The sequence below is a fragment of the Vidua macroura genome, chromosome 12, assembly GCF_024509145.1.
Source record: "Vidua macroura isolate BioBank_ID:100142 chromosome 12, ASM2450914v1, whole genome shotgun sequence".
Lineage (NCBI taxonomy): Eukaryota > Metazoa > Chordata > Aves > Passeriformes > Viduidae > Vidua > Vidua macroura.
Genome location: NC_071582.1, coordinates 8,967,270 through 8,980,127, shown reverse-complemented (window position 1 = coordinate 8,980,127; position 12,858 = coordinate 8,967,270). Strand labels below are relative to the sequence as shown.

The 12,858-nt window shown below is 40.0% G+C and overlaps 1 protein-coding gene across 9 annotated transcripts in view; it reads right to left on the bottom strand.

Annotated features, from left to right (window-relative positions):
- Window positions 1-12,549, bottom strand: part of ZNF280D (zinc finger protein 280D) — a 50,536-nt gene extending 37,987 nt beyond the window's left edge. For 4 of the 9 annotated variants that reach the window (XR_008438982.1, XR_008438983.1, XM_053988232.1 and 1 more), the window contains exons 1-4: window positions 11,763-12,002; window positions 7,633-7,784; window positions 3,384-3,449; window positions 2,907-3,277 (exon numbers count right to left, since the gene is read on the bottom strand). Coding sequence is in view for 7 of the 9 variants with exons in the window: in XM_053988232.1 (XP_053844207.1) it covers window positions 2,907-3,277; window positions 3,384-3,449; window positions 7,633-7,784; window positions 11,763-11,791 (618 nt within the window). In the remaining 2 variants the exon portion in view is untranslated. Of the gene's footprint in view, window positions 1-2,906; window positions 3,278-3,362; window positions 3,450-7,632; window positions 7,785-8,973; window positions 9,091-11,762; window positions 12,003-12,372 lie in introns of those variants that run through there. The other 5 variants (XM_053988235.1, XM_053988234.1, XM_053988233.1 and 2 more) reach the window with 5 other exon arrangements.
- Between the last annotated feature and the right edge of the window lie 309 nt (window positions 12,550-12,858).

Sequence of the window (12,858 nt, the reverse complement as noted above, 5' to 3'; positions counted from 1 at the left end):
AATCTTTTGGTATCCTGAGATTAAAAAATATTGCACTGCATTTTGAATGCAAAAGCACTCTGAAGGATGTTCAGCTAAAAAGGGGTCCTATGAGTGTCTAGTTATACATCACAGTGATCTTCTCAACATGGTATTTCCAAAGGTAACTTTCAACACCTGGAAGCTGAAGATCCATTTGTTAAACACTTTGCAGAAAAACTTATTTGAAGCTTTTGTCACTTAGAAAGAGTCAAGTTGGGAAGAAACAGAACATGCATGAACAAAAATGTCACAGAAAGTCCAAGGCAGAAAATCATCACTATAAAACAGCAGCCCCCAGTGAAATAAACACTAAATGGGGGAGCAGCTGAGGAATCAAAAAACCCTAAGGAGCTCTTGAAGGAATAAAATTCAAACTAAAGATATGAGCTAAAATACAGGTAAGTATAAATATAACACTAGGAACAGCAAATGACATCATGTGGCAGAAGTGATTAAAAATCACAAAACTTTGCCCAAGACACTAAATTATAGTACCTCTCTAAAAAAAAAAAGGCACAGACAATTTTCTTCCTGTATAAAAAGTGTAACACCATCAAGTGGTAATAACAATATAAACAAAAAAAATTCCAGATAATGCTGAAACTGAAAATACAGTTCTCAATCTAGAAGTTAAGCTGAAGAGATGGGAGATTCACCATTTTTTAAGCAAGGAAAAAAAATGGAAACAGAGAACTCTTCTTCAAGGTACTCAAGAATTTTTTAACATCCAAAGAACAGGATGCTACATTTAAGACACCTTAAAAAAATTAAGGATTTATGAAAACCATGATCAAAACGTTAACACTGTAAAGAAAGCATGTAAGACCATAACTTCAACAAACAGCAGAAGCTTTAAGAGACCACAGAATCTGCAGTGGATATCCCAGATCAGGATGCATTACTTTCTAAAGCATGTCAGTCTAACCTGGAACAGACAGAACTGATTAATACATGGTTAGAGAACTTCTTCCATGTCCTACGGCTGCAACTTCTTCAAACGGCTGTTTCTCTACTCTGTCATGGAAAAACAACCTGCAGATTTTGACAAAGTAGCCCTATGAATATTTAACTAAAGCCTCATCTGTAACATAAATTCTATGAATGAGAAAGGAGTCCCACAAAAAGATGTACACTCTGCAGGCTTTCTTTAAAGGAAGTCACTGTCTTGATGAGCTACATCCAGCCTACATATACTCCGTGGAAAAGTTCAGCTTTCCTAGCTCTGTTTACTCTGGGATTCTGTCATAAAAACACTGTAGAAACCCCTACCAGCTTTGTCTGGAACAAAAACATGAGCATGTGTGTTGAGGGAAGTAAAGGAGAGGGCATTCTTCTGCAGAAAAGATTCTGCAGGACATACTAGCACACCTTTAGAGGATTTAATAATGCATACTATGTCATCAGCAAACTTACAAAAAACTTCACAGACTCGTAATATGTGTGTACATCATGTAAAGTTCCAAACCTTTCTGTACTAATCTGTCCTGCTTAATAAAGATGACTAAAGAAGCAACCTGGATATCCTACTGATATCTGGACTTTTAATTCTATAATTTCTTAGGCCTCTAAGTGACAGACTTATTTAGCTAACCCGCTTCACCAGACACACCCACAATTTCTCTCTGCAAACTATCAATCAGTTGCTGAAGACTCAAAATTGGAAGTACAAGTATTTTTCCTGCTGAATTTGCCAAAGATTCAGCTAGCCAGTTGATAGGCAATGATTAGATTGCTTTGTTTTAGTTCTGTTTTTCTTAAAATGCAGCCTCTCATCAGCAATTATTTAGCCACAAGTCTTAAGAACACCCAATTCCAATCCTCATGTTTTAATGGCCTAATTAACTCTGTTAATTCAGACTGCTTGCCCTGCTCAGCAAATGCAGAATCCATTAGGCTGCATGATTTTTATTTACACCAAAAGACTAACAACTGAAACAACCTCAGGTATGTGTATTTGCATGGACAATGGAGATGGTGCATACTGTCAAGCTTCATTTTGACCTGACAATAGTAGCTAATATCATAGGTACATGGTCTGAACAGTTTCAGCATAAATTATTTTCAATGAAGGTACTGCATCATAGTTTGCCTCATACAAATATGGAATTTTAATCCTCATTCTTTCTCTCTCACATACATCCAACAGATAAGGCAACAAACCAGCATCTAACTCAACTCCCTCATGGCAACATTTTGGGGTTCTGTGGCAACCCAGGAAGATCTACGACACATACCTATGTGCACAATTCCCTTAGGCTTTTCAAGCAAAACAAGTATATTGCCAAACTGCCTCACCTGCCATCGTTCAACTTTTGGTTGCTTAAACCTCATACCATACTACTGTTTCACAATGCTTTCATTCACATGCCACACGAATGAAAAAGCAAAACCTAAGGAACTACTACTACAGCATTCTCTTACAAATCAAAAATCCCAAGGTAAGGCACTGCAAAAACATGTGGAAACCCCACAAAGTTGCCTTGCACAATAAATGCAAGCTATTTAAAAATGAAATTAAGTTATCAATGCAGAAGATTAATCTCTGAGCACAGAAATCTGCAAAATTTAGAGAATGAATTTGCAACATTTCTCCATGGAATATAAAGAATCTAAACAGTACTAATTTCTCTAGTGTCTAGGATTTTCACTTAATGCCATTTTACTCTTACTAAAGCCATCATATTTGCATCTTCCAAATCAGTATCTCCAAATATGTATTTTAATTTACCAGTGCAAGGTTTTGGTCCTAGAATGTTTACAGCTTACATAATGCTAGTTTATAATCTAGTCCAGATCTTTAAAGCACTAGACTGAGTCAGTATGTTCTTCATTAATTTATTCAAAAGTAATCACACCTTTTATGTTTTAAATGAATAACGATTTACCTGATTGAGTATTACAGGCTGTGCTGTTGCAGGAGTCTCTGGCCTGGATACAGGTTGAGCCACTACAGGAACTGTGATATTTCTTGATACTGGCTGTGTTGTCACTGGAATGGTTACAGGTCTGCTAACAGGCTGTGCTATTCCAGAACTTGACCCAAGCACCTGCTGCGTCGACAAACATCCAGCAATTGGTCTCTGCAGTGTTTGTGAAGTTCCTGAAACATTCACTGCTACAGCCAACGGCTGAACTGCCACCGAGCTGCTCGCAGGTCTGGGCACAGTCTGAAAGACTGACGGGGCAGGCATGGCACCGGGGCTGGAGGCAGGCGTCACGTAATGCTGACTCTCAGACTTGAATGTAGTGATTGTACCTGTTGCAAAGGATTCCAAAGTTATCTTTATGTAATTTTGCAGTCAAATGTTTCAGAAGTGTTGTGGATTTTTTTTGGTAATTACCATATTAGGACAATAAAGTACCTCTACTGGGTGCACCATTCTGTATCCCCCTTCGTGGTGAGCTGAGGTTGACTCTGTTCAATATATCTGTCAAAAGTTACATTTATCTTAATTGCAAATAAATTAATAGCTTCATTGCTTTTGAAATTTAAAAGCTGCATTTATATACACTAATTATGCCAATTAGGATATGGCTTATAAATTAAAATGTTATTTCTAAAACAAAAACCTGGCAAAACCAAGTGTCATTTGTACAAATTAGGATATGTTCTTCCACTCCTCTTTGGTTAAGCTAGTTCACTTAAGAATCACAAAGTTTATTCTCTTGGACACAGGTTAACACAAAGGAAGAATACAAACAACAACAAAAAAAGGACATGGCATTAGCATTTCAATTTGCTGATTATAGTGCATTCATTTACATCTCTTTCTCACATATATATAATGTTTCCCAAATACTAGAACTGCTCTACATTAAAGGAAGCATTTTCTCTAAACAAGTAATGATATCATTCGCTTCTGTATTAGCAAAATACAGCACTTACAAACTGGATTTTAGACTTCATGATATCCATTCTCCAATGTGAAAGGAAAATCAACAGATCAGCAGCCAAAGGGGTTGTATTAGAATTGCATTACAAGAGCACTGATTTTCTTACATATCCTACACGGTAGTCTGTATCCAGAGTACTAGCTCAGCAGAAGCACATGCAATTTCTTAAATTACATTTACTCCCTAACTAATGCCACTCTTATTCCCCGACCTTTTATGTCTTACTCTGGGATTTCTGACAATTTCAGAAAGTTACAAAAATATTCATCAAATCAAAATACTCTTCTACTCCCAGATTCTCAGTTCCATTAGTGCTGCTGACAAGTTGCTTGCTCTGACCTGTGAAAATATGCATACAAAATTAGATTGATTCTCTAATATCTAACCCGCAAGGCTTGAAGTAACTTCTCAAACCAGGGTCAAATGACATCAGGTTCTCAAACAATAGCTCTCAGAGTATCTACACGTTGTGTTAACAACCTTAAGGTTATTTCCACCAACAGTGGCTCATTAGTATATACTTCACCAGTTGATAAAGATATCTAATACCAGTAGAGCTCAGAACACTACAGCTTTCAACCTGCCACCTGCATTTAGATCATACTAATAAAAAAGCAACTGCAACCAAAATATGCAAACAGGTTTGCATTTTTTTAAGATATGACAAAATTTGGTCCTGTAATAGTAATACTATTTTTACTTTAACATAACAGTAACTACAAACCAGGATTAAATTTTTTTGGTATTTAGCTGAATACATACATTTTGTGAATGTTAACAAATCTATACCTCATACATGAATTCCAGAGTGAAATTAAACTAAAGCATCATCTATCTACAAAAGAAAAACTTTTATAGAAGTTATGACTTACAAAGCATAGTCAAGACAACTGATGTGCACACATTCTGAATTACAAAGGTAGATTTTATTGCTTTTAAAAAGAACATTTCAGAAAGCCAGTTAATTGAAATTATAAACTACATTTACATGACTCAACTGATTCATCACAGACTTGATGTGCACTTTCCCCTCTTCCATCAAAGCGTTACTTGTCCCATTTAGGTAAAACAGCACTGAAGCACAAGCATGCTGACATGCAGAGTAACATTTTAAAACAGTAACAAATTACAGGTTTGTATCATTATGAAACAGGAAGCAAGAACAACAAGCGGTAACTGCAGGAAAAATGAGCAGTTGCAGAAAAAGGTAAAGGGAACAAAGTGTGAACTACTTTTCATCTCAGCCAAAACAATCCTCCAGTAGATCAGAAGGGACACTTCATACTATACAGCTCTCTGACAGCAGGCCAAAGTTGGGGTTTTTACTATTTCCTTCAAGTTTTTCACACAGTCTGTACAAAAACTATTAACTGTACTGTCAGGAAAAGGCTAAGAAAATGCAATGCGTTGTAGAAACCACACCTTTCAGAAAAATTAAGCCCTATATGCGAGTTTCTATTTGTCATCAATTTTTCATCTGATCAGGTGCAAACTAAACAGTGATAAGCAAAGCTGAGCTCATGGTATCTTGCCTATCACCAATAACAAACTGAAGCCTGACTAGTGCCAGGTAGTACTACTTACAAGCCAGAGAAGAACTGAAGTCATTCTTCCATAGCTGTTTTTGATAGTGAAGTAGAAGATTAAAAAGAGAAAAGTTGAGGAAAGGGAAGGAAAAAAGATAAAGTAACAAGTTATACCATAAGTGATTTTACTTGTGTCAGGACCAAGTATGGACAGCACTAGAATAAGAAGCAAACTTTTTAAGTCTCCATCTTTTACCAAAGTTCTTGAAGTTCACAGAATCATACCAAAATTATAGTTTTCACCTGAATTGTTTCTATTCTTGCACTACAAAAAAACTTCGAGGCTAAAACAACTGCAATCATACTTGGCATGTTTATTGTTCCAACACATGCTAGTGCCCTCATAGTTGTTGTATGCCATGACCTACTGCCAATGATCAACAGCAATCCAGAGGTCTCTGGACCTTCCAGAAAACAGGGTATTTTTCAAACATTCTATATGTTTGTAACTGCAGAAAACATAAGAATAATTTTAAAATATTCTTCAAATTTTTTAAAGTATCCAGAGTATTTTTAAAATATTTACTCTTAAAAAAATATTTTCTGGTGAGAGTACTTAAATATCAGATTCTGTATTCTTCTCATAATTAAAATCATTTTTTTCACTTTTTTAACCTTGTGTAAGAAACCTTAAACTTGCTATCCTAGTGAGCAAAAAAGTAATAGAAGCAAGATGAAAGTATTGTGAACTAAAATGACTGAACAGCTAATAACAGCTCTGAAATCCACACAGTAGAGTCTGACAAACAACCTCGTGTAACATTTTGTCTTGACATCCTTTACTGCAAATTATACACCTCCAGAAAACTACTATGGAAATCTTGGATACAAGCATTAGCAGAGATAAGGCAGAAACTGTGAGGAGTAAACCTCACCAGACAAAGTCTTTGGTATGTGACTGCTAGGGAGACCTTAGGTCACAGCTCTTAAAAAAAATTGACTACAAGACAGATACACAAAAAAAAAAGTTTTATTACTAAAGTTAATTAAAATAACAAGAAAAAAATTATCTTCTTTACTTACCTGCCAAAGCCCAAGCATAGGACAAACATGGAATCCTGACACATCTCCTGTCATCACAACCACCTAACCTCACTCCCTGCACTCTCTGCATTTAGGAGAAAACTAAGGAACTTGATGAAAAAACTCTATTTCACAAAGGATGGGTAAATTTATCAATAAAAATCTTGTACTTCACAGACAGGCTTTCAGTATTTTCATATTAGTTCACTTTCCAGACTGTACTTTTATTATAGACACTGAAGACAGTTACCTTGGTTTTGTCAGAATGATGTTCACCAACATATGAGATGAGGGGTGGAGGAAAAAAAAAAAAAGCAGTGTAACAGGAAGACTTAAATTCATGCACATTCTTTTAGGAGAGAGACACTCCCAAATATAGAACTAAATTTTAACTATACTGTAAGCAATTGCATGCATGATTTCAGCATTGTATATAGTGGCTTTTAAACTCTGTTGCTGTGACAAGCACATTTCTCTCTCTCTCAGGATTTTTCATCAAGGTGCACAGAGAGAAATGAAAGAGAAAACAATTTCTATTTCCGCTCCTTGTTTTTCTCTTGTGGAATGTGTTTGGAAAATTGTTTACCTAGAGCAAATGTTTGGTTGGATCACGGTGGATTGTTTGGCCCTGATGGCCAATCAGATCCACTTGTGTCTAGACTCTTGCGAGAGGGTCACGAGTTGCAAGTTAGTTAGATATGATAGTCAGAGAAAGTAGCATGTAGTTTTTAGTATCCCCTTTTATATAGTATATTGATATATTATAGCATAATTATAATAAAGAAATCATTCACCCTTCTGGAGTTCGACATCATCATTGTTCCCATTGGGTTTGCTGACATCTACAACATGTCGCTAATGCTAAAACCTTCAAATGTCCTTATTTTGACCTCAGAGATTTAAGGTTAGAAGTAACCAAAGCTGTGTAAACCTGGGATTTAAGACAGAATTTCTTAAGAATTCTGATTTTCAGTAAGACAGAGACGTATAGCTTTAAGGTGTGGGAATGTCTTAAGTTGTACTATTAAGAATTCTATACTTCCAAACTAAGTTTAACTTTCTATACCTCAAAAGATCTGTTTTAAATTATGGAAAAGTGTTGCCTTACATGTAGTAGCTGGCTTTGAGCTGGTGATTTCCCCAACAAAGATTGGCTCATCATCATCATCCTCATCATCCTCTTCCACTTCTCTCACTCTCTTTTGCCAGGGTTCTAGCTCCTCTTCTTCACATTCCATAAATAATTCTGCCATCTTGAGACTAGACAGTAAAAAAAAACCAAAAAACACATATACCAAAACACTCAGTACTTTCATGAAATATTTCACTGTTCAATAAGGAATACTGCAGTTGTCAATAATTCCCATAGAATGGTCTCCCTCCCTCCATGTTCTTTACAGATTGAACATGACCTGACATAGGAGATCTTCAAAGATTGATGCCACGTCACCATTCTCACAATTACTTGGATGCTCATCTTTGCTATTAAAGGGAAAAGACCAAAGATATCCTCCACAGAATTTAAGCTATTTTTGCATAAAACACCAGTAACTATCAGAGGAAGCCTCTGACACCACAGTGAAAGGTGTCTTTCAAAAAATACTCCTATTCCAGGTAAGTGATTCACAAGTGAAGGCCTTCTACAAAGCACATAACTGAGTTAGTGAAACACTGATTACAGCTTTCTTCTCTTTGCATCTTAAAAAACCCAACACACACAAAACAAAACCCCACCCAAACCCACAGCCTCCCAATTTTTCTAAGATTTTGACAGGGCTTCCCATAAGGAAGGTTTTCTTTAAGGAAGGAAGGTTTTCTTTAAACCCCAACAAAAGCTACACAAAATTCCCAAAAACCCACAAAACAACATTAACAAGAACAAGCAAACCACCCACAAAAAACACTCCAAACAAAAGAACTTCGCAACAGCAAAATCCCCAAGCCATACCTACAATGCATTGCATACTCTTTCCATTAGCAATTAAGACATGAAAAAAAATTTGCATAGATCTCATTAGATGGAGTCCCTCATGCCTACAGATGTTTTCTTGCATTAAAAGAAGTCATGTACAAAACTAGTCATGAAAAATATGTACCTTTTTGAATTAACCAAATTTACATCGGCATGTCTTATCACAATTGTTTTTGTCTTTTAAATAAACAGAGATGGCCTAGAAAGTTTTCTTCTTTTAACATTCTTTAACATAACCTTGAATGTATTTCTGAACAATGAAACAAATAAGAAATTTTGCTATTTCTTTACATGGAGTACCAATAATCTAATAAGACTGCAGAAATAATTAGTCTGTAACAGCTTATCACAGGGGAGCAGACCATCATCCTCTACTTGTATGAGAATGGGGCTGCTGGTGTTACCACATGTTAAGATTTGAGATGAAATAAAGGAGCAAAATGCTCTAGGGTGACCTGATGATGCTTGCATCCCCACCTGCCTGTTCTGTTGATGCTGGGTATTATGTGTCTGGCCAGCACTAGACTCACTACACAAAGCTGAACTCCTCCTTTGCTTCCTCATCAGCTTCGGGTGCTAAAGTCAGACATGGTGCTAGGAAAGAAGAGAACAGGACACTAAACTAAATTATTGTATGGGGGAAAGAGGTAGATTCTGAAGTGAATTTCCACTTGACAGAGACGACACGGGCCACATGCCAGGTCTTGGAAAGAGAATCAAGCCTAATTCTATAACTTTTTCTTCTCTGTAGGACATTCTTTAGAACACTTTTCTTTTTAGTAACACAGAGACTTTAAGCAAAATAAATTACTATTTCAGAGACTTCTTTTATAGAACAGACAACATAAATGAGCAGTGCTTTTAGGAATTTAGTTTTACTTGACCTCAGGGGAAAAAAGGAATAAATTTTAAAACGTGCTCAGAGGATGCAATGCAAGTTATACTAAAAACACAAAATAGGCACAAGCAATGATATGTCAGCAGAATCCTAACAAGATACATATGATAACCTCACCTACACTATAACACAGCTGATTTTCTTCTTAAATACAGTTAAAAGAAATTTGATAACATAGCCATGAGCTTTTAGAAAGTGACACCAACCAGTGATACCTCTTATGGATATTTCATTTTGTGCATCATGATATACACATTAAGATACTCTTAAAGGTGACTCAAAATTTAAAGCATCTTTTAAAAGGCAAGTATCACGATTCATTTTACATCTTTTAACTTTTTTTTTTATTACAATGCCATAATTTGAGGCCAAGCTTTCAATGACTTTTTTTTTCCTGAGAAGAAAGCTGGCCTAATGAGTTCCTGCACTGCATCCTCAGTTGTGCCAGCCCAACTTTGCACAGAACTATGGTGTGAAGCAGGGCAGGTTAAAAATAACCTGACCTAGTAACAGTTTTAACAGCACACCTAAGAGGTCAAAAATTTGTAACCTGAACAATCAAAACTGCAGTAAGGGGTAATTGACTGGATTAGAGGAAATGCACAGGAACAGCTCCTGCAAGTAGTCTCCATTGCCAAAGGAAACATCTACATCCATTTTTAGAGTACAAATACCTTCCAAATTTTTAGCTTCTTTAACTACATTAACACACAAGATGTATTCTAGAAATCCCGCTAGCAGTGCTCTCAAAGACAAAACCAACAGTGAATCCTTCCCCCACTCTCCTCAAATATTTCCCAGTGGTGGTGTAGACACCAGTGTAAGAAAAGTAAACCTACTAACAATAGACTTGGTCTTCCTCATTTTTTAATGTGCATAAGCATATATTCATGTTTATACACACATTTCCTTAAAGGCAGTCCATGGAACTGAGAGGTCCAAAATCCAATGCCATGCCGTACGCATAGACTCAAAGAAAGTGTTGAAACCAGTATTGTAAGGAAAAGCATCAAAATCGTGAACAAGTTCTTTAAAACACTTTAAAAATAACATTATAGACTATATTAAGATATTGCTTTAAAAAGCAACTGCCCATCTAAAACTGAGCACAACCATGGAAGTCAGTAGGCCGGTACAAATAATCAACAACCTGCAAATGAGAGCTTGTGGCCGTAAACAGCAATAAGCTTCTGATGAAAGAACTGTTTTAAAAGCACTATTTTAGTCATCTGCCATTAGGTTTAAAAATACGTAACTTTATTAAAAGCCAGTTGTATTTATAACCTCTTTTTTTAAAGTTAGGATTTAAAAGCACTTGCATAGAAAGAACAAAAAATGATACATTAAGTAAATGTATCAAGAGTGTAACCGCTGTAGTGAAAACAGCAGAATGATCTGTAGAAGAGCACCATAAGGATGGACAGAAATTGGCGCTATAGAAAATCACAGTAGATGCAGCCACAGTAAGACTTAAGAATTATTGAAAATCCAGTTATCTTCAAATGGCAACTTGTCTGTTCCACTATTAAGCTCAAGTGAGCCTTCCAATTCTCAAAACTTCCTTGGACTGGCTTAAAATCAAATAACTAAAATGAAATTGGTAGTGAGCTTAAAGAGTGAGGACATTTACACGAACCAGAAATTTTTCAGACTAGCCTTGTCACCTTTTCATAAAAGAATCACAGAATATTCCGAGTTGGAAAGGTCCCACAAAGATCACCGTGTCCAACTCTTAGTCCTGCACATGACATCCCTAACAATCCTACCATATGCCTGTGAGCACTGACAAAACTCTTCTTGGTGCTGTAACCACTTCACTGAGGAGCCTCTTCCAGTGCCCAACCACTTTCTGGGTGAAGAATCTTTTTCCAGTATCTAACCTAAATCTCCCCTGGCACAACTTCAAACCATTCCCTTGGGTCCTGTCACTGGTCACCACAGAGATCAAGTGTCTGTCCCTCCTCCTCCCCCCATTGAGGACTGCCATGAGGGCTCCCCTCAGTCTCCTCTTCTCTAGGCTGCACAGACCAAGTGACCTCAGCCTCGCCTCCTACTGTTACTCAAGTAATTTCCCCCCCACTTTAATAGCTGCATTTCAAATGCCCAGAGAGCTTATCTTATTTACAACACAGATCATAAAATGGACTACATGATGTATTTTTCAGATAAAGTTCCATACAGACACATAACTTTGCACCACATTAGTTGATGAAGGGTGTGCAATCCACAGCTCCACCAGGACTGGAAACAAATGGGTTTTAATTGAGGGCTGCATTTGTTTGGAAGCAAAGAAACAATGATCAAGCTGAAACTGCACCTGAAAATTGTAAAAAAACAAAGTATAAACCCACTTCCCTCAAGCACAAACCTCAGCGGCCGAGCTGCCCTCTGTGCCATGAGAAGGCACAAGCTCCGCCTAGGGAAGGGCAATATCGGCGGTGCCAGCCCGCCAGCAGCTCACGCCGCCGAGCCGCAGTGGTACCAGGCCGTGGGAGCAGCCGAGTCCCGAGGGCAGCCGAACAGCTGCCGCTCCAGCCTGACCGCCCCGCGTCCCGCCCCCCGCGCGGGTGACCGCCGGCACTCGGCTCGAGCTGGAGGCTCTGGTTTGGGCGAGGCCCGCACGGCAGAACCGCGGCCGGCGGGGAGGAGGCCGAGCCGAGCCGCGCCGCCAGCACCGCTCCTGCTGTTAACTGCCGGGGCCCATGGAGGGCCCCACGCGGCCAACTACGGGCGGAGCGAGCCCTGCCCGGGCCGCCCTCGAGGGCAGAACCATCCGGTGCCAGCGCGGCCCGCGGGCGGCTCGCGGGGGCCCTCACAGCGCGGGGGCCCCGCTCGGGGACGCCAGGCCACGCTCCGACCTAAGATGGCGCCGGTCTCGCCGGCGACAATCCCCCCGCGTCCGTCCCCGCCGAGCGCCGCTCCCGCCACCCAGGGAGCGCGGCAGGGCGGGCCGGGGGCATGGAGCGGGCTGACCTTACCGTGCTACGCGTCCGTAGATGCCGCGGCGGGACCGCCACTCCCTGCCGCCCGGGCCGGCGGGGGATGGGGCAGCGTGAGCTGAGGCGCCTCGCTCACCTCACCGGGGCGCGGCGCCACCTCAGCGCCGCCGCCACCGCCGCCGAGGGAACGCGGGCGGGAGGCGGGGGCGGCCGCGGCCCCGCGCGCTGCCTGACGGGAACCGCGGGTCGGACACATCGCGGTGCCCGCGATCGGGGCGGGGCCGGGCCGGGGCGGGGCCGGCGCCATGTGCTGGGCCTCACACCCCGGGACTGCGCCGCCGCCATGTGTCGGGCCTCACAGCCTGGTATAACACCGCCGCCATGTCCCGCGCCTCACAGTCCCGCTAGCAGGAACTGCTGCTGGTTTTGGGCCTCGTGACCCGGTAAGGCACTACTGCCGTGGGCCAGGCCTCATGCCCAGCAGCCCCAGCCCAGCCTTGCGCTGCCTGCTCTCTGCTTTATTGA